The 27,855-nt window shown below is 49.6% G+C and overlaps 2 protein-coding genes across 23 annotated transcripts in view; one reads left to right on the top strand and one right to left on the bottom strand.

Annotated features, from left to right (window-relative positions):
• exo5 (exonuclease 5) overlaps positions 1-27,855 on the top strand; it is a 449,516-nt gene that overhangs the window by 222,275 nt on the left and 199,386 nt on the right. The window lies entirely within an intron of this gene.
• Positions 1-27,855, bottom strand: part of LOC144501264 (rap1 GTPase-activating protein 2-like) — a 361,906-nt gene that overhangs the window by 184,507 nt on the left and 149,544 nt on the right. For 15 of the 22 annotated variants that reach the window (XM_078224788.1, XM_078224796.1, XM_078224800.1 and 12 more), the window contains exon 1: positions 5,046-5,693. The exons of the other annotated variants lie outside the window; for them this stretch is intronic. In XM_078224788.1, coding sequence (XP_078080914.1) covers positions 5,046-5,149 — 104 coding nt within the window. In that variant the 5' untranslated portion in view covers positions 5,150-5,693. Of the gene's footprint in view, positions 1-5,045; positions 5,694-27,855 lie in introns of those variants that run through there. 22 annotated transcript variants of the gene reach the window in all.

Genomic DNA, 27,855 nt, shown 5'->3' with positions numbered 1-27,855 from the left:
AAGGACGAGTGAGATCACCCTCGCTTTCCGCGATGCTTTGAGGCGGCTCCTGACCGTCCACCACCTTTAACAAGAGTGTTAGGGGTCTACACGGGGGCACCTTTCCTCTCCTTCACTGACAAAGAACAAACAAAGAACAAAGAACAGTACAGCAGAGGAAACAGGCCCTTCGGCCCTCCAAGCCTGTGCCGCTCCTTGGTCCAACTAGACCAATCGTTTGTATCCCTCCATTCCCAGGCTGCTCATGTGACTATCCAGGTAAGTCTTAAACGATGTCAGCGTGCCTGCCTCCACCACCCTACTTGGCAGCGCATTCCAGGCCCCCACCACCCTCTGTGTAAAAAAACATCCCTCTAATATCTGAGTTATACTTCGCCCCTCTCACCTTGAGCCCGTGACCCCTCGTGAACGTCACTTCTGATCTGGGAAAAAGCTTCCCACCGTTCACCCTATCTATCCCCTTCATAATCTTGTACACCTCTATTAGATCTCCCCTTGATCAGGAGACCTGATCAAAGTCTATAAAATGATGAGAGGTAGAGATCGGGTTGACAGTCAGAATCTTTTTCCCAGAGTTGAAATGTCTAATACTAGGGAGGTCGCACTTAAGGTAAGAGGGGGAAAGTTCAAAGGAGATGTGAGGGGCAAGTTTCTTACAGAGAGAGTGGTAGGTGTCTGGAATGGACTGCCAGGGTGATGATGGAGGCAGATATGATAGGGGCGTTTAAGGGGCTTTTAGATAAGCACATGAATATGAAAGGAATAGAGGGTTACGGACCACCGTTCACCCTATCCATCCCCTTCATAATCTTGTACACCTCTATTAGATCTCCCCTCATTCTCCGTCTTTCCAGGGAGAACAACCCCAGTTTACCCAATCTCTCCTCATAGCTAAGACCTTCCATACCAGGCAACATCCTGGTAAACCTTCTCTGCACTCTCTCTAACGCCTCCACGTCCTTCTGGTAGTGCGGCAACCAGAACTGGACGCAGTACTCCAAATGTGGCCTAACCAGCGTTCTATACAGCTGCATCATCAGACTCCAGCTTTTATACTCTATACCCCGTCCTATAAAGGCAAGCATACCATATGCCTTCTTCACCACCTTCTCCACCTGTGTTGCCACCTTCAAGGATTTGTGGACTTGCACATCTAGGTCCCTCTGTGTTTCTATACTCTTGATGGCTCTGCCATTTCTTGTATAACTCCTCCCTACATTATTTCTTCCAAAATGCATCACTTCGCATTTATCCGGATTAAATTCCATCTGCTGCCTCTCCGCCCAATTTTCCAGCCTATCTATATCCTGCTGTATTGCCCGACAATGCTCATCGCTATCCGCAAGTCCAGCCATCTTTGTGTCATCTGCAAACTTGCTGATAACACCAGTTACACCTTCTTCCAAATCATTTATATATATCACAAATAGCAGAGGTCCCAGTACAGAGCCCTGCGGAACACCACTGGTCACAGACCTCCAGCCGGAAAAAGACCCTTCAACCACTACCCTCCGTCTCCTATGGCGAAGCCAGTTCTCCACCCATCTAGCCACTTCTCCTTGTATCCCATGAGCCTTAACCTTCTTAACCAACCTGCCATGTGGGACTTTGTCAAATGCCTTACTGAAATCCATATAGACGACATCCATGGCCCTTCCTTCGTCAACTGTTTTTGTCACTTCCTCAAAAAACTCCACCAAATTTGTAAGGCACGACCTCCCTCTTACAAAACCATGCTGCCTGTCACTAATGAGATTGTTCCATTCTAAATGCACATACATCCTGTCTCTAAGAATCCTCTCCAACAACTTCCCTACCACGGACGTCAAGCTCACCGGCCTATAATTTTCCGGGTTATCCCTGCTACCCTTCTTAAACAACAGGACCACATTCGCTATCCTCCAATCCTCAGGGACCTCACCTGTGTCCAAAGAAGCGACAACGATTTCCGTCAGAGGCCCAGCAATTTCATCTCTCATCTCCCTGAGCAGTCTAGGATAGATGCCATCAGGCCCTGGGACTTTGTCAGTTTTAATGTTCCCTAAAAAACCTAACACTTCCTCCCTGCCATTGTCCCTTTTAACCTAAGTCCTCAAACTCCATCGGTCCAAAGGTTGTGCAGGTTAGATGGATTGGCCATGGTAAATTGCCCCGTAGTGTCAGGGGGACTGGCTAGGGTAAATGCATGGGGTCATGGGGGTGGGGCCTGGGTGAGATTGTGGTCGGTCTGGACTCGATGGGCCGAGTGGCCTCCCCTCTGCACTGTAGGGGTTCTATGATTCTTGCTCACTCTCAGACTGAAGCAACTCCTAAATTGCTAAATAGGGCTAAATTGCTCCTTAGTTCCCAAGATGTGTAGGTTAGGGGAATTAGAAGGGTAAATACGTGGGGCTACGGGGTAGGGTGGTGAGTAGGTCTGGGTAGGAAGCTCTTTCAGAGGGTCAGTGCAGACTCAATGGGCCAAACGGCCTCCTTCTGCACTAGAGGAATTCTATGATCTCAAAATTCTGGTGAGAATTGGAGGTTTAAAATTGATCCGATAGGGGAAGCAAGTGCAATGGACTTTAATGACAAAGCTTTTGAAATGTTCGCCAAAATCTTCCATCCTTCTTGGAGGCTGGGATTCTCCAGTGCCGCTGCAAGTGAATGGAATTTTCCATTCTCGTCCGCAACGGGTCAAGACTGGAGAATCCCGCCTGTAGATCCTTTTGAATAAATTGAGGGGGCTGTTGTGTGTCTCTTATGAGTGGATATGAGCTCCCTCAAACCCCTGCCACCTCCACCTGTACCAGTAGCTTAATCCACTAGGCATTGGCCTAGTGGTATTATCGCTAGATTATTAATCCAGAAACTCAGCTCATGTTCTGGGGACCCGGGTTCGAATCCTGCCACGGCAGGTTGTGAAATTTGAATTCAGTTAAAAATACCTGGTGTCTCTGTGGAGGGAGCTTCTGAAATCTCTCCCTCTAGGGGAGGGGATGGCCTAGTGGTATTATTGCTATATTATTAATCCAGAAACTCAGCTAATGAATTTGAGGACCCGGGTTCGAATCCCTCCACGGATGGTGGAATTTGAATTCAATAAAAAAAACTGGAATTGAGAATCTACTGATGACCATGAAACCATTGTCGGAAAAACCCATCTGGTTCACTAATGTCCTTTAGGGAAGGAAATCTGCTGTCCTTACATGGTCTGGCCCACACGTGACTCCAGACCCAGAACAATGTGGTTGACTCTCAACTGCCTCCAAGGGCAACTAGGGATGGGCAATAAATGCTGACCAGCTAGCAACACCCATGTCCCACGAATGAATAACCCAGCTTGCTCTCTCTCCCTCTCTGTGCGCACCCTGTGCATTGGGAGAGCATCTCCATTGTGATTACATGGAAATTACTCTTAATCAGGAATTTTGATGTGGAGATGCCGGCGTTGGACTGGGGTAAACACAGTAAGAGTTTTAACAACACCAGGTTAAAGTCCAACAAGGTTTATTTGGTAGCAAATACCATTAGCTTTCGGAGCGCTGCTCCTTCGTCAGATGGAGTGGATATCTGCTCTCAAACAGGGCACAGAGACACAAAATCAAGTTACAGAATACTGATTCAGAATACTGATACAGAATACAGTGCTCCGAAAGCTAATGGCATTTGCTACCAAATAAACCTGTTGGACTTTAACCTGGTGTTGTTAAAACTCTTACCGTAATCAGGAGTTTGACAGGCTGCCAGTGGGACCGAGACATCTCCTTATCTTGTGCACCTTCCCAATGATCACACATAAGATAATCAGTTAAATGTTAGTGGTTTGCTAATTTATTCACAGCAGCGACAGAATTGAGAAGAGCCAGCTGGTTCCCTGTATCTCCCAAGTTCTTCCACACCACATACACATCATAAGTACCCCAAACCTGCTTCTGATTGGACGCACGGCGGCACAGTGGTTAGCACTGCTGTCTCACGGGGCGCCAGGGACCAGGGTTCGATTCCCAGCTCGGGTGACTGTCTGTGTGGAGTCTGCACGTTCTCCCTGTGTCTGTGTGGGTTTCCTCCGGGTGCTCCGGTTTCCTCCCACAGTCTGAAAGACGTGCTGGTTAGGGTGCATCGGGCGTGCTAAATTCTCCCTCAGTGAAACCCGAACAGGCGCCGGAGTGTGGCGACTAGGGGATTTTCACAGTAACTTCATTGCAGTGTTAATGTAAGCCTATCTGTGACACTAATGAATAAAATTTATATATTACAGAGAGGCACAATTTGGGACATGATTCTCTTAGAGAGAGCAGACCCTCACGTCCGCAATGTTTTTCACACTGTATACTTAATCCAAAGATGCTACGTAAATGCAAGTTGCTGCGAATTCTGTCTCCATATTTGAATACATCACCACAGTATGTCACTGAAAGTCATGCAGCCAAGTTAAAGCCTTCCTGAAAGCGTGCCCAGTGAAAGGCAAACAAGTCAATGTAGCGCTAACTGCATGGGAGAGAAAAACGTGCAAACTTTAATCCCTCCCCACCATTTGTTTACAGACACGCGGTGCAAATCTTGCTGAAACTCATCATTGCGGGGGTCACCATGACTTGTGCCCCCTCTAACAAACAAGAGAATCGCCAGTCACTTATTTCCCGGGAGATGGTAACCCTTTAAATATTAATATCGAGGAAATATCGAGCTTGTGATGATAGGGTCCAACTGATCATCGAATCCCTACAGTGCAGAAGGAGGCCATTCAGCCCATCGAGCCTGCACCAACAACAATCCCACCCAGGCCCTATCCCCGTAACCCCACGTATTTATCCTGCTAGTCCTCCCCACGAAAGGGGCAATTTAGCACGGCCAATCAACCTAACCTGCACATCTATGGCAATGGTCAAATGTGTACTCAGTGAGCCCCATCCGATGCTTGCAATACGCGCCTATGTCGCAGCTTGTCTGGACAATGCCACTTTAATAAGTTTCCCCTCAACGGGCCCTCACTGCACGTAATCTCAACACCGGCACTTAAGTGGTTAAGGAACGGGTAAGGCAGCACGGAAAGCAAGTCGTACCTTCTCAGCTTTTCCTTGCGAGATCGGTGCAGTAACCCTATCAGTACCACGGCCGCGCGGAGCCCCGCTTTTCTGGAGGGCGCCCTCTCGCTCTTTCCGGCCATGTCGGGTCGGCGCTCCGGGCTCCCTCGCCGCTTCGGCTCCCGCTCTTCCAGCTCTGGGCAGGACCCCGCCACGGGGTGGATGCTCCCCTCCTTCTGGTTGCCCGCGAGGTACCTGCCCCCCGGACTCCCCACCAAGTCCCCCCCCCGACCCACCCACCCCACCGGCCCGTCAGGCGAGTGTATCTGTGTTCCTTTCTCTCCAGTGACCTTCAAGTCACCTGGCTGCCTACCCCGGCGACTGCAGCTGATTTGCTTCTGCTTCCTGGGAGCCGGCAGAGGCTGTGTCTGTCCGAAGCCGGCAGTGAGATTTGCTCGACCCCCCGCTGGATTTTAATATGTCAGCGATCGTACACAGTCCCTGACTACTGCTGCCGGCTGCAACATCCCTCAGCCACGGAAAGCACATTTGCTCGCACAAGTGAACTTCTCCCTGAATAAACTGCCCACACCTCTCCTCCCCACCCTGCCGTACGAGTTGTCAGCATTGACAGGCTTTCAGCACAGGCTAACCGCTCCACAGCTTCCACGCACTCGTCCGCCTGCCCTCCACTCCCAGCCTCCTGGATTTTTCCCATACCTTGCCTCATATATACTTTCCGCCCCTGTGCGTTGCCACGGCGACATGACAACTGTGGAGGCTCCTCCCTCCCTCCCTGTCCTATCCATTTCCCCTCCAGGGCTGCTTGTGCTTCGGTTAATGCCAGTCGGAAGTTAAAAGTTGCTTCTTGCGGATGTTAACCCTCGCAGGACAAAAAGGGGGTCGGGGGGTGGGGTGGGGGGGGGGGAATCTGGATCTCTTTCCCCCCCCCCCCCGACCCCGACACAAAGCTGCAGATGTCGAGGGGGGATGTGGGGAGGGGAGGGGCAGAAAGTGGGGGCTGGAGAGGGGGTAATTGGGAATCGCCTGGAAACCTCGCCAAGACTGGAAAACATCCAGTTTCAGCCCCTCACAGGGGTTTCCAGCTAGTGTCACAGTGGTGGCAACACCACTCGCATCGACACCAGCCTCGCTGCATTTATAACCCCGAACCAACACCCACCCCCCCCCAACAAGCCTCTACCCACCCCCTACAAACCACTCCCTCGATCAACAACCCCCAGGTTACTGTCACCAACACCGGGAAGCCCCGAATAATCTCTCCCTCTCCCGACCACACAGCTGAGCACACCTCTGCCCCGACAAAACCACCCCCGCCCCATTCCATCCCATATCAACAGGCGCCTCCTCCATACTCTTCCTCGGCACTCACAAGCCACAGGCCTAAACTCATACCTTCCTCCCTCCCTGCACCCCTAACATGCTCACCTGCAACCACCAGTCCCTTCCCTATCCCCACACCCTCTCCCTATCCCCACACCCCCCTCCCTTCTTATCCCCACACCCTCCTCCCTATCCCCACACCCCGTCCCTATCCCCACACCCCCCTCCCTATCCCCACACCCCCTCCCTATCCCCACAACCCCCTCCCTATCCCTATCCCCCCTCCCTATCCCTATCCCCCCTCCCTATCCCCACACCCCCTCCCTATCCCCCCCTCCCTATCCCAATCCCCCCTCCCTATACCCACACCCCCTCCCTATCCCCAGACCCTTTCCCTATCCCCACACCCCCTCCCTATCCCCACACCTCCCTCCCTATCCCCACACCTCCCTCCCTATCCCCACACCTCCCTCCCTATCCCCACACCCCCTCCCTATCCCCACACACCCCCATCCCCACACCCCCCCATCCCCACAGCCTCCTCCCTCCCTATCCCAACACCCCCTCCCTGTCCCAACACCCCCTCCCTGCCCCCACACCCCCTCCCTATCCCCACACTCACTCCCTATCCCCACACCCCCTCCCTATCCCCACACCCCCTCCCTATCCCCACACCCCCTCCCTATCCCCACACTCCCTCCCTATCTCCATACCCCCACGCTATCCCCACACTCACTCCCTATCCCCACACCTCCTCCCTATCCCCACACTCACTCCCTATACCCACACCCCCTCGCTATCCCCACACCCCCCTCCCTATCCCCATACCCCCTCCCTATCCCCACACCCCCTTCCTATCCGCACACACACCCATCCGAATACCCCCTCCCTGTCCCCACACCCCTTCCCTGTCCTCACACCCCTTCCCTATCCCACACCCCCTCCCTATCTCCACACCCCCTCCCTATCCCCACACTTCCTCCCTATCTCCACACCCCCTCCCTATCCCCACACCCCCTCCCTCCCTATCCCCATACCCCCTCCCTATCCCCACAGCCCTCCCTATCTCCACAACCCTTCCCTATCCCCACACCCCCCTCCCTCCCTATCCCCATACCCTCTCCCTATCCCCACAGCCCCCTCCCTATCCACACTCTCTCTCCCTATCTCCACACCCTCGCCAGATTCCCACACCCTCTGCCTATCTCCACACCCCCTCCCTATCCCCACACCCCCACCAGATCCCCACACCCTCTCCCTATCCCCCCTCTCCCTATCCTCACACCATCTCCCCATCCCTGTCCCCATGCCCCCCCTCCCTATCTCCACACCCCCCTCCCTATCCCCACACCCCCCTCCCTATTGCCACACCTCCTTCTGTCACCCCTCCCCTCTCCCCCCAGCCCCCAAGCCCCTAGCTGCATCCTCAACTCCTCCCCCTGGACCGACAGAGATTCCTCCACGCGGATAGAAAGTTCTGATGCCCAGCGCTCAGTTGTGATCCGGTGTAGTGTCCGTGGAGTTCCGCTCAACTCCAAACAGTTTGTGAGGAGAAACTCCTCCACAGGATTCTGACGGTTAAAGAGGTCGAACAAGCCCGTCAGCCAATTCCCCCTTCCCAGTAAAAATCCTAAAGCTGCCACTCACACAAGACAGCGAGAGCACCTTCTATATCCAACATCTGGTTCAACACGATCAAATCCTCACACCTCAAACTAACAGGAACAAATTTGCGAAACAAGCTGGTACAGCTTTGCCAGGTAACACAGCCCGGAGTTAAATCTTGTGAAAGTCAGTCTCCACGGGAAGGAGTGGCTTCAGTCGATGGTCTGCCAGTGAGCAAGAATCATAAAATCGAAGAATCCCCACAGTGCAGAAAGAAGCCATTCGGCCCATCGAGTCCACACCGACCATAATCCCACCCAGGCCCCATTCCCATAACCCCATGCGTTTACCTTAGCCAGTCCCCCTCAGGGGCAATTTAGCATGGCCAATCCACCTAACCCGCACACACATCCCTTATACTGTGGGAGGAAACCGGAGACACCCGGAGGAAACCCACACAGACACGGGGAGAATGTGCAGACTCCGCACAGACAGTGACCCAAGCCGGGAATCGAACCCTGGTCCCTGGCACTGCGAGGCAGCAGTGCTAACCACTGTGCCACCGTGCCGAAGGAAAGATGTCAGCGTGGGATTTGCCGGTGCATTCATTTTAAAGACATTAAAACATGTGGAAAGTTGAGGGTACCTGGATGCAGCAAACCCAGGGTATCCGCGCCAAACCAGAACGTCTGGTAAGCGGAGATTTCTTCTGAACATTCAGCCTTCCGACCTCTGCCGAGTTCTGAGATTGAAAACACGGCGTGGTGCAGAGGGTATCTGCTGCGGCCAAATCAGAATAGGACAAAGGGAACTTTTCGGACACAGGAAATGCTGGAAAATCTCAGCAGGTCTGACGGCATCTATGGAGAAAGAATAGGGCCAACATTTCGAGTCTAGATGACCCTTCATCAGAACTGAACAAGGGTCATCTGGACTCGAAACGTTGGCTCTGTTTCTCTCTCCACAGATGCTGTCGGACCTGCTGAGATTTTCCAGTATTTTCTGTTTTTGTTTCAGATTCCAGCATCTGCAGTATTTTGCCTTTATAGAATCACAGAATCCCTACAGTGCAGAAAGTGGCCATTCAGCCCAGCGAGTCTGCACCGACCAGAATCCCACCCAGGTCCCACCCCCACAACCCTACTTATTTAACCTACTAACCCTCTGACACTAAGGGGCAATTGAGCGTGGCCAATCCACCTAACCCACACATCTTCTATCATTTCAGACGAATCACTTCTGGTCAAATAGACTTTGGACTGGATTGAAAACCAACCTGGACCCTTGAAAACTCTTGATCCTCTTCCTTCCCTCTTGGGCAGAGAGGAATTCACAAAATTAGCCCCGACTGCCGAGCCTCGCATACTCTCCTAGACCTTTCCATATCGACCAGTGCATTAACCCTTCGTGTTTCAACGTTGCAACTGGGACACCAACAACAGTGTCCATTTATACACATACCTGGCAAAGTACTTCACAGGAACCCGTTAGACCATAAGATGTAGGAGCAGAAACAGGCCATTCAGCCCATTGAGTCTGCTCCACCATTCAATCAGATCATGACAGATCTGATGTGAAAATCTTCAACTCCATTTTCCCACCTTAAAGAAAAGTTTATTTATTAGTCACAAGTAAGGCTTACATTAACACTGCAATGAAGTTACTGTGAAATTTCCCTCGTTGCCACACTCCGGCGCCTGTTCGGATCAATACACCTCACCAGCGCGTCTTTCAGACTGTGGGAGGAAACCGGAGCACCCGGAGGAAACCCACGCAGACACGGGGAGCACGTGCAAACTCCACACAGACAGTAACCCAAGCTGGGAAATCGAACCCAGGTCCCTGGCTCTGTAAGTCAGCAGTGCTAAGCACTGTGCCACTGTGTCTTATCCACATAACCCTTGATTCCTTTACTGAGCTGTTTCCCCAATTTCGGTGGAGCTCTGGCCTTTTCTGGTGAGATTCTGTGGCCCTTTTCTGGGGTGACACAGTTGTTAGCACCACTGCCTCACAGCGCCAGCCAGGGACTCTGGTTTGATTCCAGGCTTGGGTCACTGTCTGTGTGGAGTTTGCACGTTCTCCCCCTGTCTGTGTGGGTTTCCTCCCACAGTCCAAAAGATGTGCTGGTTAGGTGCATTGATCCCAAACAGGCACCGGAACATTGGCATTGGCCGTGCTAAATTCTCCCTCAGTGTACCCGTACCGGAGTGTGGCGACTAGGGGATTTTCACAGTAACTTCATTGCAGTGTTAATGTAAACCTACTTGTAACACTAATAAATGAACTTTTTAAAAAACCCCAAAAGGTGCCCTGGCATGACTGAAAGGAAAATTGGGGATCTCTGTCAAGTTCTGGACAACATTACCAAAGCAGATTATCTCATTATTTTATCTCACTGATACTCGCTGAGTGCACAATGAGTGGCACTCTTCCAATGTGACAACAATGGATATATTTCAAAAGCACATCACTGGCTGCAAAACCCTTTGGCACATCCTGTTGTCATTAAAGGTGCTACATAAATGCAACTCCTCTCCTTCTTTTCCTTCAGCACTAGAAGAACCACAAACTGTCTAATTATCGAGTTTGATACACAATATATCAGCAAGCTTACCATGAAGCCTTATTAAAAAGCGCAGGTGATGCTCATTGGCACACAGCAGCTCAATTCTTTGCACATTATTCATAAGAACATAAGAACATAAGAAATAGGAGCAGGAGTAGGCCATCTAGCCCCTCGAGCCTGCCCCGCCATTCAATAAGATCATGGCTGATCTGACGTGGATCAGTACCACTTACCCACCTGATCCCCATAACCCTTAATTCCCTTACCGATCAGGAATCCATCCATCCGCGCTTTAAACATATTCAGCGAGGTAGCCTCCACCACCTCAGTGGGCAGAGAATTCCAGAGATTCACCACCCTCTGGGAGAAGAAGTTCCTCCTCAACTCTGTCTTAAACCGACCCCCCTTTATTTTGAGGCTGTGTCCTCTAGTTTTAACTTCCTTACTAAGTGGAAGTTCCTTAGCTGAGAACTCACAAGCCGTGATGTCACAAGTCCAAATGAGGACGGGGTGCAGAGTGAGGCTGGGGCTGTAGCAGGAAGATCAGTCATGGAGTTTGGTTCTGAGGCGGGGTGGAACCCATAGTTGGCGTCAACATGGAAGAGAAATCCCTGGAATAACCACGGTGCCGACCAGCCTATTCCTGACTTGGGAGGGCTTGACGCGAAAGGCATTGAGCAAGAAGTGGGATAACATGTTCTCCTCCACCCCCCCCCCTCCCCCCCGCCATCTGACTGACCCATTAGGGCAGCATGGTGGCACAGTGGTTATCACTGCTGCCTCACAGCGCCAGGGACCCAGGTGCAGAGTCTGCACATTCTCCCCGTGTCTGCGTGGGTTTCCTCTGGTTTCCTCCCACAGTCTGAAAGACGTGCTGGTTACGTGCATTGGGCCGTGCTAAATTAACCCTCAGTGTACCCCAACAGGGGCCGGACTGTGGTGACTGGGGGATTTTCACAGTAACTTCATTGCAGTGTTAATGTAAGCCTACTTGTGACAAATAAATAAACTTTAAAGAAAAGATGTTTGATGAGGGAAGTGGAGGTGGGAAGGGGACAAAAGAACTTGCACTTGGCTCAGCCTTCTTGTCCCTGAGTCAGGAGGCTTTGCGAGGCTAAGCCCCCCCCTCGGGAGCAATGCATCCTGCCAGATACTCCAGTGAGGTACGGAGGGAGTGCTGCACTGTCGGAGATGCCCTCTTTAGGCTGAGCTGCAAAACCAAGGTCCTGTCTACCCTCTGGCGGCTCGATGGCACAGTGGTTAGCACTGCTGCCTCACAGCGCCAGGGACCTGGGTTCGATTCCCGGCTTGGGTCACTGTCTGTGTGGAGTTTGCACATTCTCCCTGTGTGGGTTTCCTCCGGGTGCTCCGGTTTCCTCCTACAGTCCGAAAGGCGTGTTGGTTAGGTACATTGGGCTGTGCTAACTTCTCCCTCAGTGTACCTGAACAGGTGCCAGAGTGTGGCGACCATGGGATTTTCACAATGACTTCATTGCAGTGTTAATGTAAGCCTACTTGTGAGATTAATAAATTAAACTTAAAACTTAAACATCAATTGCTGTGTAAATTGGTGCGGCTGAATCAGTTTGAGGCGGAGAGGACAAGCTTCCTCAGCCCTTTCCTTTGGGATCTTGGCAGCGATATCTTCCCACCTGCTACTGTCTAAAGCAGCGCAGTCAGATCTGCCAGACGTTCAAACCCGGGGCTGATCTGATTATCACCAGAACCAAGCCGAAGATGCAGGGATATTATTACAAGCCATCTCCAATGTTACTGAATCGCAATTCATAACAGTTTCTGACACAGTAAACGCAATTAAACCCAAAGCTTCCTATTAAACTGCAGGTGTTTTGATAACAAGAGAAATGAGATTAATAAAACCACTGCCATGGATGCTGCAGATCAGCCAATAAACCGATCGCCACTGACGTCACCTCAGCACAGACTGAGCCGGGGAAGAACCATTATCCTCATGTCCTTTCCAAAGTACATTTGCCTAAAAGTTCGACAGTGACTTTTTTTCCCAGTATTTTTCACAATGTCTTAACAATGGTTCACAAAATAGCCAAAGACAGGGGTGTAGAACATTCTGTGCTCATACTGGCTGCACGGTGGCACAGTGGTTAGCACTGCTGCCTCACAGCGCCAGGGACCCAGGTTCAATTCTGGCCTCGGATGACTGTCTGTGTCAGGGGGATTAGCCGGGTAAATATGTGGGGTTATGGGGATAGGGCTTGGGTGGGATTGTTGTCATTGCAGGCTTGATGGGCCGAATGGCCCCCTTCTGCACTGTAGGGATTCTCTGATACATCAGATATTTTTAGGTGTCCAGATCACAACCTGTCCTGGTTCCTCCACGCCGATGCTATAGTCAAGAAAGCCCACCAACGTCTCTGTTTTCTCAGAAGACTAAGGAAATTTGGCATGTCAGCTATGACTCTCACCAACTTTTACAGATGCACCATAGAAAGCATGCTTTCTGGTTGTATCAAAGCTTGGTATGGCTCCTACTCTGCCCAAGACCGCAAGGAACTACAAAAAGTTAAAGTTTATTTATTAGTCACAAGTAAGGCTTACATTAACACTGCAATGAAGTTACTGTGAAATTCCCCTAGTCGCCACAGTCCGGCGCCTGTTCGGGTCAATGCAACTAACCAGCAAGTCTTTCAGAATGTGGGAGGAAACCGGAGCACCCGGAGGAAACCCACGCAGACACGGGGAGAACGTGCAAACTCCACACAGACAGTGACCCAAGCCGGGAATCGAACCCGGGTCCCCGGCACCGTGAAGCAGCGGTCGTGAATGTCGCCCAATCCATCACGCAAACCAGCGTCCCATCCATTGACTCTGTCTACACTTTCTGCTGCCTCGGAAAAGCAGCCCGGACATACTCCCTTCGACCTTCTTCCGCCAGGGAAAAGGTACAAAAGTCTGAGATCACCAATGACTCAAGAACAGCTTCTTCCCTGCTGCCATCAGACTTTTGAATGGACCTACCTCGCATTAAGTTGATCTTTCTCTACACCCTAGCTATGATTGTAACACTACATTCTGCACTCTCTCCTTTCCTTCTCCCTATGTACTTTATGAACGGTATGCTTTGTCTGTATAGTGCGCAAGAAACAATACTTTTCACTGTATCCCAATACATGTGACAACAATAAATCATATCAAAATTTAAAAAATCAAAGAGACCACTCGTGTAAAATCTCCCTGCGATACTGTAGCAAAGAGCTCTTCTTAAAGCTGTCATTCCTCACTGTATGATGTTTATAATCCCAGCAGCCCGACACCCAATTAAGATCTTTATTATTTATTCAGTGAGTCGCCTGTGTTTGAGATCATTGTTAGTCATGAGCAAATGTCTTTTAGCCAGGTTTGTTTGTATGAATGTCAGGGAGGTGAAAACAAACCCAGCAAAAAGGCATTGCCTCAGAACAGGGGTTACTGTTACAGCATTCCTCATTAATATCAATGGCCTGGAGTGTGACAGCGTTATCTATCGATTTTTCCCGATGGGGGAGTGTTCAGTGTTCGAATATACGGAACAGGCCGCTGAATCTGTCCACTCACTGCGACCGCGGCAGATTTGCTACCTTAACCTCACCTCCCTCCACAATCCCCACATCCCTGAACTCTTTTAGTTTTCAAATATCTAGCGACTTCTGTCTTGAATATATTCCACAATTGAGTATCCAGAGCTTACTGAGGGGTAGGGACTTTCACAGGTGTTGTGTATGGGTGTGTTGTGTGTGTTGTGTTGTGTGCATGTATGTATGTGTGTGAGTGTGCATGTGTGTTGTGTTATATGCATGTTGTGCGCATGTATGTGTGTGTGCATGCATGTTGTTTGTGTCTGCATGTGTATGTGCATGTTTTGTGTGTTGCATGTGCATATTTTGTGTGTGTGTGTTTGTGTGAGTGTGTGTCTATGTGCTGTTGTGTGTGCATGTGTATTGTGTGTGTGTGTGATGTGTGTATATATGTGTGTTTGTGTGAGTGTGTGTCTGTGTGTGTGTTGTACATATGTGTGTTTTTGTTTGAGTGTGTGTCTATGTGCATGTCGTGTATGTATGTGCGTGTTATGTGTCTGTGTGTGTGTATGGGTGAGTGTGTGTCTGTGTGCGAGTGTGTTATGTGTCTGTGTGTGTATGGGTGAGTGTGTGTGTCTGTGTGCGAGTGTGTTATGTGTCTGTGTGTGTGTATGGGTGAGTGTGTGTCTGTGTGCGAGTGTGTTATGTGTCTGTGTGTGTGTATGGGTGTGTGTGTGTCTGTGTGCGAGTGTGTTATGTGTCTGTGTGTGTGTATGGGTGTGTGTGTGTCTGTGTGCGAGTGTGTTATGTGTCTGTGTGTGTATGGGTGAGTGTGTGTCTGTGTGCGAGTGTGTTATGTGTCTGTGTGTGTGTATGGGTGAGTGTGTGTGTCTGTGTGCGAGTGTGTTATGTGTCTGTGTGTGTATGGGTGAGTGTGTGTCTGTGTGCGAGTGTGTTATGTGTCTGTGTGTGTGTATGGGTGAGTGTGTGTGTCTGTGTGCGAGTGTGTTATGTGTCTGTGTGTGTGTATGGGTGAGTGTGTGTCTGTGTGCGAGTGTGTTATGTGTCTGTGTGTGTATGGGTGAGTGTGTGTCTGTGTGCGAGTGTGTTATGTGTCTGTGTGTGTGTATGGGTGAGTGTGTGTGTCTGTGTGCGAGTGTGTTATGTGTCTGTGTGTGTATGGGTGAGTGTGTGTCTGTGTGCGAGTGTGTTATGTGTCTGTGTGTGTGTATGGGTGAGAAGGGCAGAAGCTCAGTTGTGATATCCCTTAGCTTAAGTCGTGTCTTTACCTTCATTTTCGGGGCAAAGCTGAAGAGAGATGGGGTGAAATCTTGTGCTCCCAACTTTGCTGAGCCTGGTGATGGGGGGCACTTAAGCAGGCAGGAGTGTGATGGGTGAGGACCCTACCCGGTGGGGACCCTGCCCCCTTCCTTCCACCAGCATCAAAAAAACAAATGAAGATGGAGGACAGAGTTCACAGTGTGATGTTGCTGAACTCAATGTTGAGTCCAGAAGGATGCAAAGTGCCTGATCGGAAGATAAGCGGTGATCGTCCCGCTGGTGTTGGGCTTTGCTGGAATATTGCAGCATGCCAAAGACAGAAATGTGAGCATGAGAGCGAGGTGGCAAGTTCAAATGGCAACCAAAAGGTCAGGGTTACCCCTACGGACTGAGTGGAGATGTTCCACAAAGAGGCCAGGGAACCAGCTACAGATCGATGACTGCCGTAACCTCCAGGGCCATGCACCAATCGCTGGAAAATGGGATTAGCGTGGTCAGATCTTTGTTGACCAGCATGGACATGATGGGCTGAATGGCCTCCTGTGCTGTGAATCTATGAAAGCCTAATTAAATCAGTGGCAGAAAGGTTCATGAACGACCTGCCTGCCCCACTGCTAATTGGGATCCTCAAATGGAAAGTGGACAATTAATCTCCACTTAAGGACCTCACCCTGCTGCAGCCGGTATTAACCCAGTGGTAAGCGGGCAGGAAGCTTGCAATACAGAGAGCAAGATATGCAAACCTGGCATGTTTGCTTGCAGGATTCTGTGGTGTGGTCGGGGTGTCTCAGGATGGGGGGGGAGGTACTGAGAGTCAGCCTTTGCTATTGAACCCCTTTACCCCCTGCCACGTGACCTCCCACCCCATTGTCCCTTCCCTAATCCGAGGCCTTGGGTGGATGTAGTAACAAGAGCAGCCACTGCTGCCCCAATGGCGCTGTTGAGCGCAGAAGAACTGCCAGCTCTATCATTGGTCGGCTGCTCTCAGAGGGTGGGGGGGGGGGGGGGGGTGGTAGTGCTTTCTTTGAGCGGAAAGTTTGGCCAAATCTATCTTTTGCCAGTAAAATAACAACACTACTGAAAGTAAGCGCGTAGGTACAGCAGGCAGTAAAGAAGGCAAATGGTATGTTGGCCTTCATAGTGAGAGGATTTGAGTATAGGGATAGGAATGTTTTCCTGCAATTGTATAGGGTGTTGGTGAGGCCACACCTGGAGTATTGTGTGCAGTTTTGGTGTTCTTATCTGATTAAGGGTGTTCTTGCTATAGAGGGAGTGCAGCGAAGGTTTACCAGGCTGATCCCTGGGATGGCAGGTCTGTCATATGAGGAGAGACTAAGTTGGTTAGGATTATATTCACTGGAGTTCAGAAGAGTGAGAGGGAATCTCATAGAAACTTCTAAAATTCTAACAGAGTTAGACAGGGTAGATTCAGAAAGAATGTTCCTGTTGGTGGGGGAATCCAGAACTAGGAATCATAGTTTGAGGATAAGGGGTGAACCTTTTATAACTGAGATAAGGAGAAATTTCTTCAGTCAGAGGGTGGTGAATGTATGGAATTCACTCCCACAGAAAGCAGTTGCGGGGACAGGTATCCCTGGTTGGGGAGGATCCTCAGTTGAAGCCAGGGAGGGGGGTTGTACAGTCACATAGTTAGTTCTACCTGACCTTTTATTGTAAATACCTATGTATGGTTGGCAATAAATGTTACTTTGAACCACATCGAGTCCCCCTCGATTAATTACAGATACCTTATGGCTATGGCTCAGCAATAGGAGGCTTTGTGGTGGCGCACCTACTGTTGCACCATGTGCTCTGGGTTCAAATCCAACGCCAGAACTTGATGGTCACAGAAGGAGCGTCCGTAACATGGTGCAACAAGCTGACAATCAGCTCAGGAATCATTCCACCACTTCCCCTGCCATTCCCCAAAAGGGTTAAAAGACGATGGGGGCGACCTTACCAGCTCAACACGCTGGTAAGATATCCGTCACATCGGCGATATCCAAGGGGTGGGGACCGACCGATCTCTCTGTGTTCTGTTGCACAGAATAGAGAGATCTGTGCATGCGCGATAGTGATCTCTAGTGTGAGCAGCTGGATTTATAGTGACAATAGACTCCATCCACTCCCTCTACTGGCATGAATCACACTTTGCCTCTTTTTTTACATTAGAGTGCCGGAAGATCATGCCTGAAAGCTCGCTGAACAAATGGGCGCGATTCTCTCCCATTCTCACGCTCATTCTGAACGTATAGCATTTTTTTTGGTAAGATTGCCCCCTGTGAGTGTGAAGGTGCACTAAAAGAAAATAGCTCAGCTAACAGCGTTCTGGTCTCTGAATCGGAAAATTGTGGGGACACACTCCAGGGTCTTGAGCTCCAAATCTCGACAAGCACTCCGCTGCCACACTGAGGGAGTGCTGCACTGTTGAAGGTGCTGTATTTCAGATAAGACGTTAAACCAAGGGCCTCTCGGGTGGATGTGAAAGATCCCTTAGCGCTATTCTGAAGAAGGGCTGGTTAGGGTTAGGGTTAGTGGTGGGGGGATTCTCCCCAGCTCCCCGGCCAAGAGATATCCCCCAATCAATGTCATAAAAATGATTATCTGATCATTCTCACATCGATGTGTGCGTGACATCGCTGTGTGAAAGTTGCCCGTCCTCCTTCCTATAATTCGACAGTAAGCACACTTCACAAGGACTTAATTGGCTCTGAAGCACTTTGTGGCATTCTGAGATCATGAAAACCTCCATGTAAATGCAAATTCTTTATTTTTAGCCTGACAGGTTACACTCAGCGGATTTACTCTTCTGCCCATTTCCCCCACCACCTCCCCCACAAAATAATATATTCACTTGCCGTTCTGTTAGCGACCCAGAATGGTAACAGGGAAAACTCAAGGGTGGAGGTGGTAGATTAGTGCATCTACCATCACTAGCCTAGGGCAAGAAGCTGCTAGCACAACGCTGTGAAGCCGACACTTCCCCAATCAGTCCAGCATAAATTACAGTTCCATATCTCAGCTGCAAAGACCTCCCCAAATCAGAGCATTAAGGAGCCGCAATAATTAGTTTGTTCCTTTTTCCATTAAATGTACAGTACGCCGCGCATTTTCACAGTACTTTCCAGTCAATAATGTCGCAGATAACTGCATAGAATTTAAAGCACAGAAACAGGCCATTCGGCCCCATTGGTCTATCCTGGTGTTCGTGCTCCACCCGAGCCTCCTCTCACTCCTATTAGCATGTCCCTCAATTTCTTTATCCCTCACGTGCTTGGGCGGCAGGGTGGGACAGTGGTTAGCACTGCTGCCTCACAGCTCCAGGGACCCGGGTTCAATTCCGGCCTTGGGTGACAATGAAGTTTGCACGTTCTCCCCGTGGGTTTCCTCCACGTGCTCTTGTTTCCTCCCACTCTCCAAAGATGTGTGGGTTGGGTGGATTGGCCGTGCTAAATTGCCTGTTAATGTCAGGGGGATTAGCAGGGTAAATACGTGGGGTTATGGGGCTAGGGCCTGGGTGGGATTGTTGTTGCTGGCTTGATGGGCCAAGTGGCCTCCTTCTGCACTGTAGGATTCTATGATTCTACTTATCTAGATTCCCCATAAAGGCATCAATGGTTTTTGTCTCAGCTACTCAGTTACTCTACCAGCTACCTTGGTAACAAGGTAATGGCTCTGGGGACCCGGGTTCGAATCCCACCACAGCAGATGGTGAAACTTGAATTCAATAAAAATCTGGAATTAAGTCCAATGATGATCATTGTCAATTGTGGAAAAAAAACCCATCTGGTTCAGTAATGTCCTTTAGGGAAGGAAATCTGCCGTCCTTACTGGCCTGGCCTACATGTGACTCCAGAGTCACAGCAATATGGTTGACTCTTAAATGGCCTCTGAAGTAGCTGAGCAAGCCACTCAGTTCAAGGGCAATTCAAGGGATAGGCAACAAATGTTGGCCACATCCCATGAATGAATTTTATAAGAAGTTGGGTTTTTTCACCAATCTTTGGGCAAAGAAGATTTTCCTTGTTTTCCTTTTGGATTTAATAGTGGCAATGTTACGCTTACAGATCTTAGTTTTGGACTTCCCCCACCATTATAAACGCACAGCCTCTGCCTTATCCATAAAGCGCTTGGCAATTTTAAATTTCTCAGTGTGGGGTTAACCCATATCCTTCCTCTTATCTACAGAGAAGAGCAGCAACCTATTCTGATCGGTGTAACCCCTCAGTTATGGTACCATCCTTAGAATCATAGAATCCCTATAGTGCAGAGGGAGGCCTTTTGGCCCATCGAGTCTGCACTGACAACAATCCCATAGCCCCACATATTTACCCAGCCAATCCCCCTGACACTAAGAGGCAATTTAGCATGGCTAATCCACATCTTTGGACTGTGGGAGGAAACTGGAGTACCTGGAGGAAACTCACGCAGACCCGGGGAGAACGTACAAACTCCACATAGACAGTCACCCAAGCCCCGGTTTGAACCCGGGTCCCTGGCGTTGCGAGGCTGCAGTGCTAACCACTGTGCCACTGTGCCATCCTCTGTAAAGTGCTTTACGTTAAAGATGAGAAGGACAAAATCTTTTTCCCAGGGTGGAAGAGTTAACTACTAGGGGGCATAGGTTTAAGGTGCGAGGGGCAAGGTTTAAAGGAGATGTACGAGGTAAGTTTTTTTTACACAGAGGGTGGTGGGTGCCTGGAGCTCACTGCCGGGGGAGGTAGTGGAAGCAGATACTATAGTGAGTTTTAAGGGGCATCTGGATAAATACATGAAGAGGGTGGGAATGGAGGGATATGGTCCCGGGAAGGGTAGGGGTTTTTAGTTCAGTCGAGCAGCATGGTTGGTGCAGGCTTGGAGGGCTGAAGGGCCTGTTCCTGTGCTGTAAGTTTCTTTGTTCTTTAGTTGTTTGGTTATGGGTGGGTGGGTGCAAATGGGGGCTGTGCACGCAACTGTATATGTATCTTCCCCGGTCCCATACTTGCTTAAAAGACGTTCATCTCTCACCATCATCAGTTCCAATGAAAGGTCACCGACCTGAAACATTTCTCTCTCCGCTAACGCCGTTTGGTCTGCTCAGCATTTTCTGTGGTCAATGCGGACACTCAGCATCTGCGGGGTTTTGCTTTTGTTTTAAATTTATTTGGTGCGTCTTTCTGCCCCCACCCAGCTCGTTCCGTCCTTCTTCCCTCTCCTGGGGATGGTTTGATTTATTATTGTCACATGTATTGGGATACAGTGAATAACTATTATTTCTTGCCCGCTATACCGACAGAGCATACCGTACATAGAGAAGGAAAGAAGAGAGTGCAGAATGTAGTGTTACATTTAGGCATTGATTAAGAGCAGTGAAAAGCTTCCAACTAGATAGTGTCCCTGTGGTCACTTCAGGTAAATAAGCTAAACGCTGGCGTTTTCAACAGGGGACAAGGGGGGTGGGGTTGGGGGGGGGGGGGGGGGCGAGAAGCAGAAGCCCTGTTTTGAACAACTTTTTATTTGGAATATTTACATTAGCTATTCTAATTTCTAGGGTGTTGACATTTAGGATCGTGGGACTGAAACATAATGTTCCCCCCCGTAATGTTTGACAGATTTATAAATCCTGCGAGAGATAATTAAGCTGGGAAAAAAAAACACTCCAAAAGAACTGTAATTGTAATTTGAATAAGATGTCTTGTTTGGCAACTTTGTCACTGCGGGCAATTTATTTTGTCAGACGGAGGTGGGAATAGAGAATGTTGGGAAGGGCACCTTCAGTGCCCAAGATAAAGAGAGCTGCATTTTACACCGAGCAAGGACATTGCACAACTTGTCCTGATAGATGGAAAACAGGGGAGTTGGAAAATGCAGTCCCTGGCAGCTATTCGAGCCACATTTCCTCCCACTAACAATTCTCTCACTGTTTGCAGCTTCTTAAGAACGGAATCTCCCCTGCATCCCCCACCCATCCCCAACCCACCAACCAGCTCCCTGCACTCCCCCCATCCACCCCAACCCCAACCCCTTCCATCCCTCTCTCCTTTCCAGTTCCGTTGATGCCACTGAACGCTGCCTCTGTGTCACGTGCGCTGAGGTGAAAGATTGAGAGTGCTGGAGGGTGGAACATTATACACGTCGCACCACATGACAGGATTTAGCAGCGGGGACGTTGGAAAAGGCTCAGACTGCGGATTTGAGTGCTGGGAAGATGAGACTGGTCACCTGGCAGATGTGGTGAGTCATGACCATTGTGACACAGCGGAGTGAATCCAGCCTTCACAGCCGAATGTATCTCCTCAGGATGTTACCTTTCGAAGATAAAAGGGGTCACATTGGGTGGAGGGGGGCACATCTAGATGCTGCACTGTCTCTGTGGCTATTGAGGGCAGAGTGTTCCCAGACTGGAAGAGCACCAAGATGGATGGGTCCCCTTCGCGTTCACACATTCCACTCCATCCTGCTCTGCTAGGATCAGATTTCAAAGGGCACTGGGCTTGGATTGGATCAGTTGGACAGGCCTACTGTAGGGAGACATTGCCACACCAGAACAAAAATGGAATAGCTCAATCCAATGCAAAAGAATATCTCTGTCTGCCACCAGAGTTCAAACATGAGCAGACGGTAAAATGAAAGCAAAGTGGTCATGTGCAAGGGCTAATCATACAAACATACGAATTAGGAGCTGGAGTAGGCCACTCGGCCCCTCAAGCCTGCTTCGCCATTCAATCTCAGTCGCTGGGTCAAAATCCTGGAATTCCCTCCCCAACGGCATTGTGGGTCAACCCACAGCACGTGGACTGCAGCGATTCAAGAAGGCAGCTCACCATCACCTTCTCAAGGGCAACTAGGGATGGGCAATAAATACTGGCCAGCCAGCAACGCCCAAGTCCCACAAATGCTCCTTCTGCACTGTAGGATTCTATGATTCTATGAATGAATAAAAAAACCTCAACCCCACATTCCTGCCTACCCCTGTTAACCTTTCACCCCCTTGTTAATCAGGAATCTGCCTTAAGAATATTCACAGACTCTGCTGGTCTGTGTGGAGTTTGCACATTCTCCCCGTGTCTGCATGGGTTTCCTCGGGGTGCTCCGGTTTCCTCCCACAGTCTGAAAGACGTGCTGGTTAGGTGCATTGGCCATGCTGAATTCTCCCTCAGTGTACCTGAACAGGCGCCCGAGTTTGGCGACTGGGGGATTTTCACAATAACTTCATTGCAGTGTTAATGTAAGCCTACTTGTGACACTAATAAATAAAGTTAAAAATAAATAAAACTTAAAAAGGGTCACTGGATATTTTTCGGGCTGGAGGAAGGTTTGTAGTGGTGTTCCCCAGGGGCTGGTACTGGAACTCTTGCTCTTCCTGGTATATATTAATGATCTAGGTCCTGGTGTGCAGGGGACGATTTCAAAGTTTTCAGATGAATCAAAACTTGGAAGTATTGTAAATTGTGAAGGAAACAGTGTAGAACTTCAAAAGGACATAGACAAGTTGGAGGAGTGGGCGGATAGGTGGCAGATGAAGTTCAATGTGGAGAAGTGTGAGGTGATGCATTCTGGTAGAAAGAATATGAAGAGACAAAATACAGTGGAGGGAAAACTCTTGAAGGTTTTGCAGTAGAGGGATCTGGGTGTATATGTGTATCGGTTATTAAAGGTGGCAGGACAGGTGGAAAGAGCAGTCAACATAGTATTCTGGGTTTTAATAATCGGAGCACAGAGTTCACTGTCGGGTGACACGGTGCCACAATGGTTGGCACTGCTGTCTCACAGCTCCAGGGACCTGGGTTTGATTCCCGGCCTCGGGTGACTGTCTGTGTGGAGTTTGCACATTCTCCCCGTGTCTGCGTGGGTTACCTCCGGGTGCTCCGGTTTCCTCCCATCGTCCAATTATTTGCGGGTTAGGTGGATTGGCCACGCTATATTGCCCCTTATGAGTAGGTTGGAAGGATTAGCGGGGTAAATATGTGGGGTTCCGGGGATAGGGCCTGGGTGGGATTGTTGTCGGTGCAGACTCGATGGGCCGAATGGCCTCCTCCTGCACTGCAGGGATTCTATTATTCTATGATAAGAGAAATGAGGTTATGCTGAACTTGTACAAGACACTCAGCTGGAGTATTGTGTACAGTTCTGGGTGCCTCACTATCGGAACAATGTGAACGCACTGGAGAGAATGCAGGAGAGGTTTATAGGATGGTTCCAGGGATGAGAAACTTCAGTTATGAGGATAGATTGGAGAGGTTGGAACTGTTCTCCATGGAGAGAAGAAGGTTGGGAGGAGATTTAATAGAGATGTTCAAAATCATGAGAGGGCTGGACAGAGTAGAGAGGGAGAATCTGTTCCAGCTCGGAAAAGGATCAAGAATGGGAGGGCAAATGTGATGTAAGCAGCTTTTACACACAGCGAGTGATTGGGGTCTGGAATGCACTGCCTGGAGGTGTGCTGGAGGCAGGTTCAATTGAGGCATTTGAGAGGGCGTTGGACGGTTATGTGAGTAGCAAGAATGTGCAGGGGGAAAAGGCAGGGGAATGGCAATAAGCCATGATGCTCATTGAGCCGGTGCAGACATGATGGGCTGAATGGCCTCCTTCTGCACTGTATCAATTCTGTGATTTCTCAGGGCAGATTTAGGTGACCCCCTCAAGGTATGACCTAACATAATGAGATCAGAGCCAGGTGTACAGGCACCTTGTTGTACCTGTACAGCATGGAGTTCCGGCTGCATAATCAGGCTCTATTACTAAGCAGTAGGTTTATCAATAATATACTTCCTTCTTAACTGCACTGTGGGTGCACCTACACCACAGGGACTGCTGCAATTCCACAAGGAAGCTTACCACCACCTTCTCAAGGGAAATTAGAGTTGGGCAATAAATTCTGGTCCAGCCAGCGATGCCCACACCTAACCAGAATAAATAGAAGAAATTCTTTTAAAGGTAAATGTTTATTTATTAGTCACAAGTAAGGCTTATATTAACACTGCAATGAAGTTACTGTGAAATTCCCCTAGTCACCACACTCCGGCACCTGTTGGGGTCACTGTACCTAACCAGCACGTCTTTCAGACTATGGGAGGAAACCAGAGCACCCGGAGGAAACCCACGCAGACACGGGGCGAATGTGCAAACTCCACACAGACAGTGACCCGAGCTGGGAATCGAACCCGGGTCCCTGGCACTGTGAGGCAACAGTGCTAACCGCTGTGCCACCGTGCCACCCTCTGTATCATATAGTTGATTTTGTATCATACAGTTGATGCTCAAGTAGAAAGTATCAAATTAAATGTGAATATAGTCCTAACGAGAATAAGAGGTCTCACACTGGATTGGGCTAAGGGAAACAGACTTGCTGGACCTAAGGTCTCTTTTCTGATCTGATGTCTTTATATGTGACAATTCCAGGGAAGTTGTCCAAAGATGATGGCCAATAAACCCCTGTCCTTCGCTCTCCTGTCTGGCCTCAGCCATCGGTCAAGGAAGGGGCCTGGAGGTGGAGGCCCATTGGAACATACTGGGTAAGCCCTGCAATGCACCAGGCCCATAACGAATTTCAGGCGGCAAGGGCGGCACAATGGGTTAGCACTGCTGCCTCACAGCGCCAGGGACCCGGGTTCAATTCCGGCCTCGGGTCACTGTCTGTGCGGAGTCTGCACCTTCTCCCCGTGTCTGTGCGGGTTTCCTCCGGGTGCTCCGGTTTCCTCCCACACTCTAGAGATTTGCGGGTTGGTTGGATTGGCTATGACCCTAGTGTCAAGGGATTAGCAGGGTAAATGTGTGTGGTTGCGGGAATAGGGCCTGGGTGGGATTGTGGCCGGTGCAGACTCGATGGGCCGAATGGCCTCCTTCTGCACTGTAGGGATTCTATGATTCTATGAAACAGAAGTGTTTTATCTGAAATGATTTATTTTCAAGAGCTTACACTTTAGTTGTGATGTAATTATATTAATAAACATGCTTTTGATATCTGTACTGTTGCGGGATGAGGGTTTCTTTCTGTCTCACCTTGGAAGGTGAAAATTAAAAATGAAAATAGCTGCTCTGGGCTTCTAGTAACTGCCAGGTGCTAAACGGTTAAGGAAGGAAATGGAGAAAAAGGAAGTTACATTCTACTTTTTATCCAGGAAGAATTGTAGATACCAATCCTACAAAGGTTTGGACGAGAGAAAGAATAGGATATTTCTGGATGTGAGGTGACCTTTCTAAGATGGGTTCAGTCTCACATCTAACAAAAAGAGCAACACTTCTCCCTGGTTTGTCTCCAGAGGGCAAGACAGGTCTCTTAACAACGTCTGTGTCTGTCGGGCTTTATCTAGTGAGCTAGACAGGGCAGCAACGCAAGAATCAAAAGCATTGTTGAAGATGTTAAAGAGAATATAATGAAAGCACAGTATTATACTCAGCGGAGGTCTTGTTTTAAAGTTTATTTATTAGTGTCACTAGGAGGCTTAAATCAACACTGCAATGAAGTTACTGTGAAAATCCCCTGGTTGCCACATTCTGGCGCCTGTTCGGGTACACTAAAGACAGCAGATTTCCTTCCCGAAAGGACATTAGTGAACCAAATGGGTTTTAACGACAATTGACAATGGTTTCATGGTCATCATTAGGCCAGACTGTGATCGAATTCAAATTCGAATCTGCCATGGTGGGATTCGAACCCGGCTCCCCAGAGCCGTACCCTGGGCTTTTGGATTATTAGGCCAGCTGTAATGACTTCAATCAGGCCATTGAGGTTGGTCCTTGGAATGTGAACTCACTGATTAAGGAGTCGGCACGGTGGCACAGTGGTTAGCACTGCTGCCTCACACCGCCAGGGACCTGGGTTCGATTCCCAGTTCTGTACGGAGTCTGCACGTTCTCCCCGTGTCTGCGTGGGCTTCCTCCAGGTGCTCTGGTTTCCTCCCACAGTCCAAAGATGTACTGGTTAGGTGCTAAATTCTCCCTCTGTGTACCCGAATGGGCGCTGGAATGTGGCGACTAGGGGATTTTCACAGTAACTTAATTGCAGTGTGAACGTAAGCTGACTTGTGACACTAATAAATAAACTTAAACTTAAAGGAGTCAATTGATGGGCTAATCGGGGAGTCTTTTCCTTGTATTTAACTGGGAGTGGCAGTTCCTCTGGCACTCCCGAAGGTAGACTGCTGACTGCGAGCACTCTGTGTACTGCTGTTGGAATTGGAAATAAAGGGATTTAGGTGAAGGGACTTCTGCCTCTGAAGACTCATTACACCAGCGACAATACCACTATGCCACTGCGTCCCGATACTCCATCACGGGTGAAATGTTTAGCCTTCTCTTTATCGTGTAAAACGACCCTCTCTTCAATGTCCCTGCTTTGCTCAGGAAATCTCTCAAAGCTTTACTTCCTCGGCCAAGGTTGGTGGAAGCTTATCTAATTGATTTACTTTTCCGAGAGCAAGATCTCAATCATATTCATTGGTGGGCGGACGGTAAAGATATCCTGGTCCGTACCAGCGTCTTTCAACTCCTGAAATAATCAGTTACCAGTCCCGAAAAATAAGTCCAAATTCTTAAAAGTCAGAACCCAATCACTGAAATTAATTATTCCCATTGGCTGTTTCTAGATATCCCTGAGATAAGGAGTGGCTGCGAGTGGGTCATTTCGCACAGTAGAACTGACAGAACTCCTCAGAAACATTCAAGGGCATTGACTTAATCTTGAACTAGAGGTACCAATTAACCGTTAGTTGCAATAGAAATGGCCAATGTGTGTGTCAAACCTGATGAACAGGTTAGAATCTATTACCAAGAGATGGCTTGTATTGGCTGTAGAATTGTTATTTAATTTTCAAGTTGTTTTGCCAGTACACAATATTATTTAACTTACTCAAATGCACAGAAGGCCGAGCTCAGCTTCTTAGCCTCAGGGTCACCATGACCGAGGACAGGTCAATGACCTGAAATAATGGGCAAATTCTTACCCAGAAAATGGCAGAGCGCTGGTTCTAGCGAGAAAAGTGGTGTGTTTCTCTCCAGAGAAACAGGCCGGTTCTCTCTCCAGATTTTCCCACACTCCACCACAAAGCAAACCAGCCGGGCGTGTTTCATGCCGTCATGTTTGGAGGTGGGGCCTCAGCACGCCGGCAAAGCCCGGCTGCATTGAGATCAGGGCGCCATGTTTAAAGGCCGCCCCGATCACACCAATAAGTAACTTCCCTCCCCCCCACACCACCACCGAGGTCCCAGCGATGCCCCCTCCACCCGCTCCCGATCTGCGCCAACACCACCCCCCCCGATCCCCAGCTCTCACGTCCACGCCCCCACCATCACAAAGAAATGAATCACCCCCTCCCCCTTAAGGATCCCACTGGGGTCTGGCCCAGCACTGCTCCCTGGCACAGGTTGGCATGGGCATGGTGTCAACCTGGCAGTGCCAACCTGTGCCAAGGGACAGGGCCAGGGGGCATTGCCAGACCACTGCCTGGCCACGTCCCTTCCCCCCGGGGAGGACTATCGTCACCTTTAAGCCCTCGGTGGGAGGAGGAGGAAGTCCCCAAGAAAGGGTCACATCTGGCTG

The sequence above is a fragment of the Mustelus asterias genome, chromosome 12 (genome assembly GCF_964213995.1).
Source record: "Mustelus asterias chromosome 12, sMusAst1.hap1.1, whole genome shotgun sequence".
In the NCBI taxonomy this organism is placed as follows: domain Eukaryota; kingdom Metazoa; phylum Chordata; class Chondrichthyes; order Carcharhiniformes; family Triakidae; genus Mustelus; species Mustelus asterias.
Note: the sequence above shows the minus strand (reverse complement) of the source record. Positions and strands in the feature narration are given on the sequence as shown.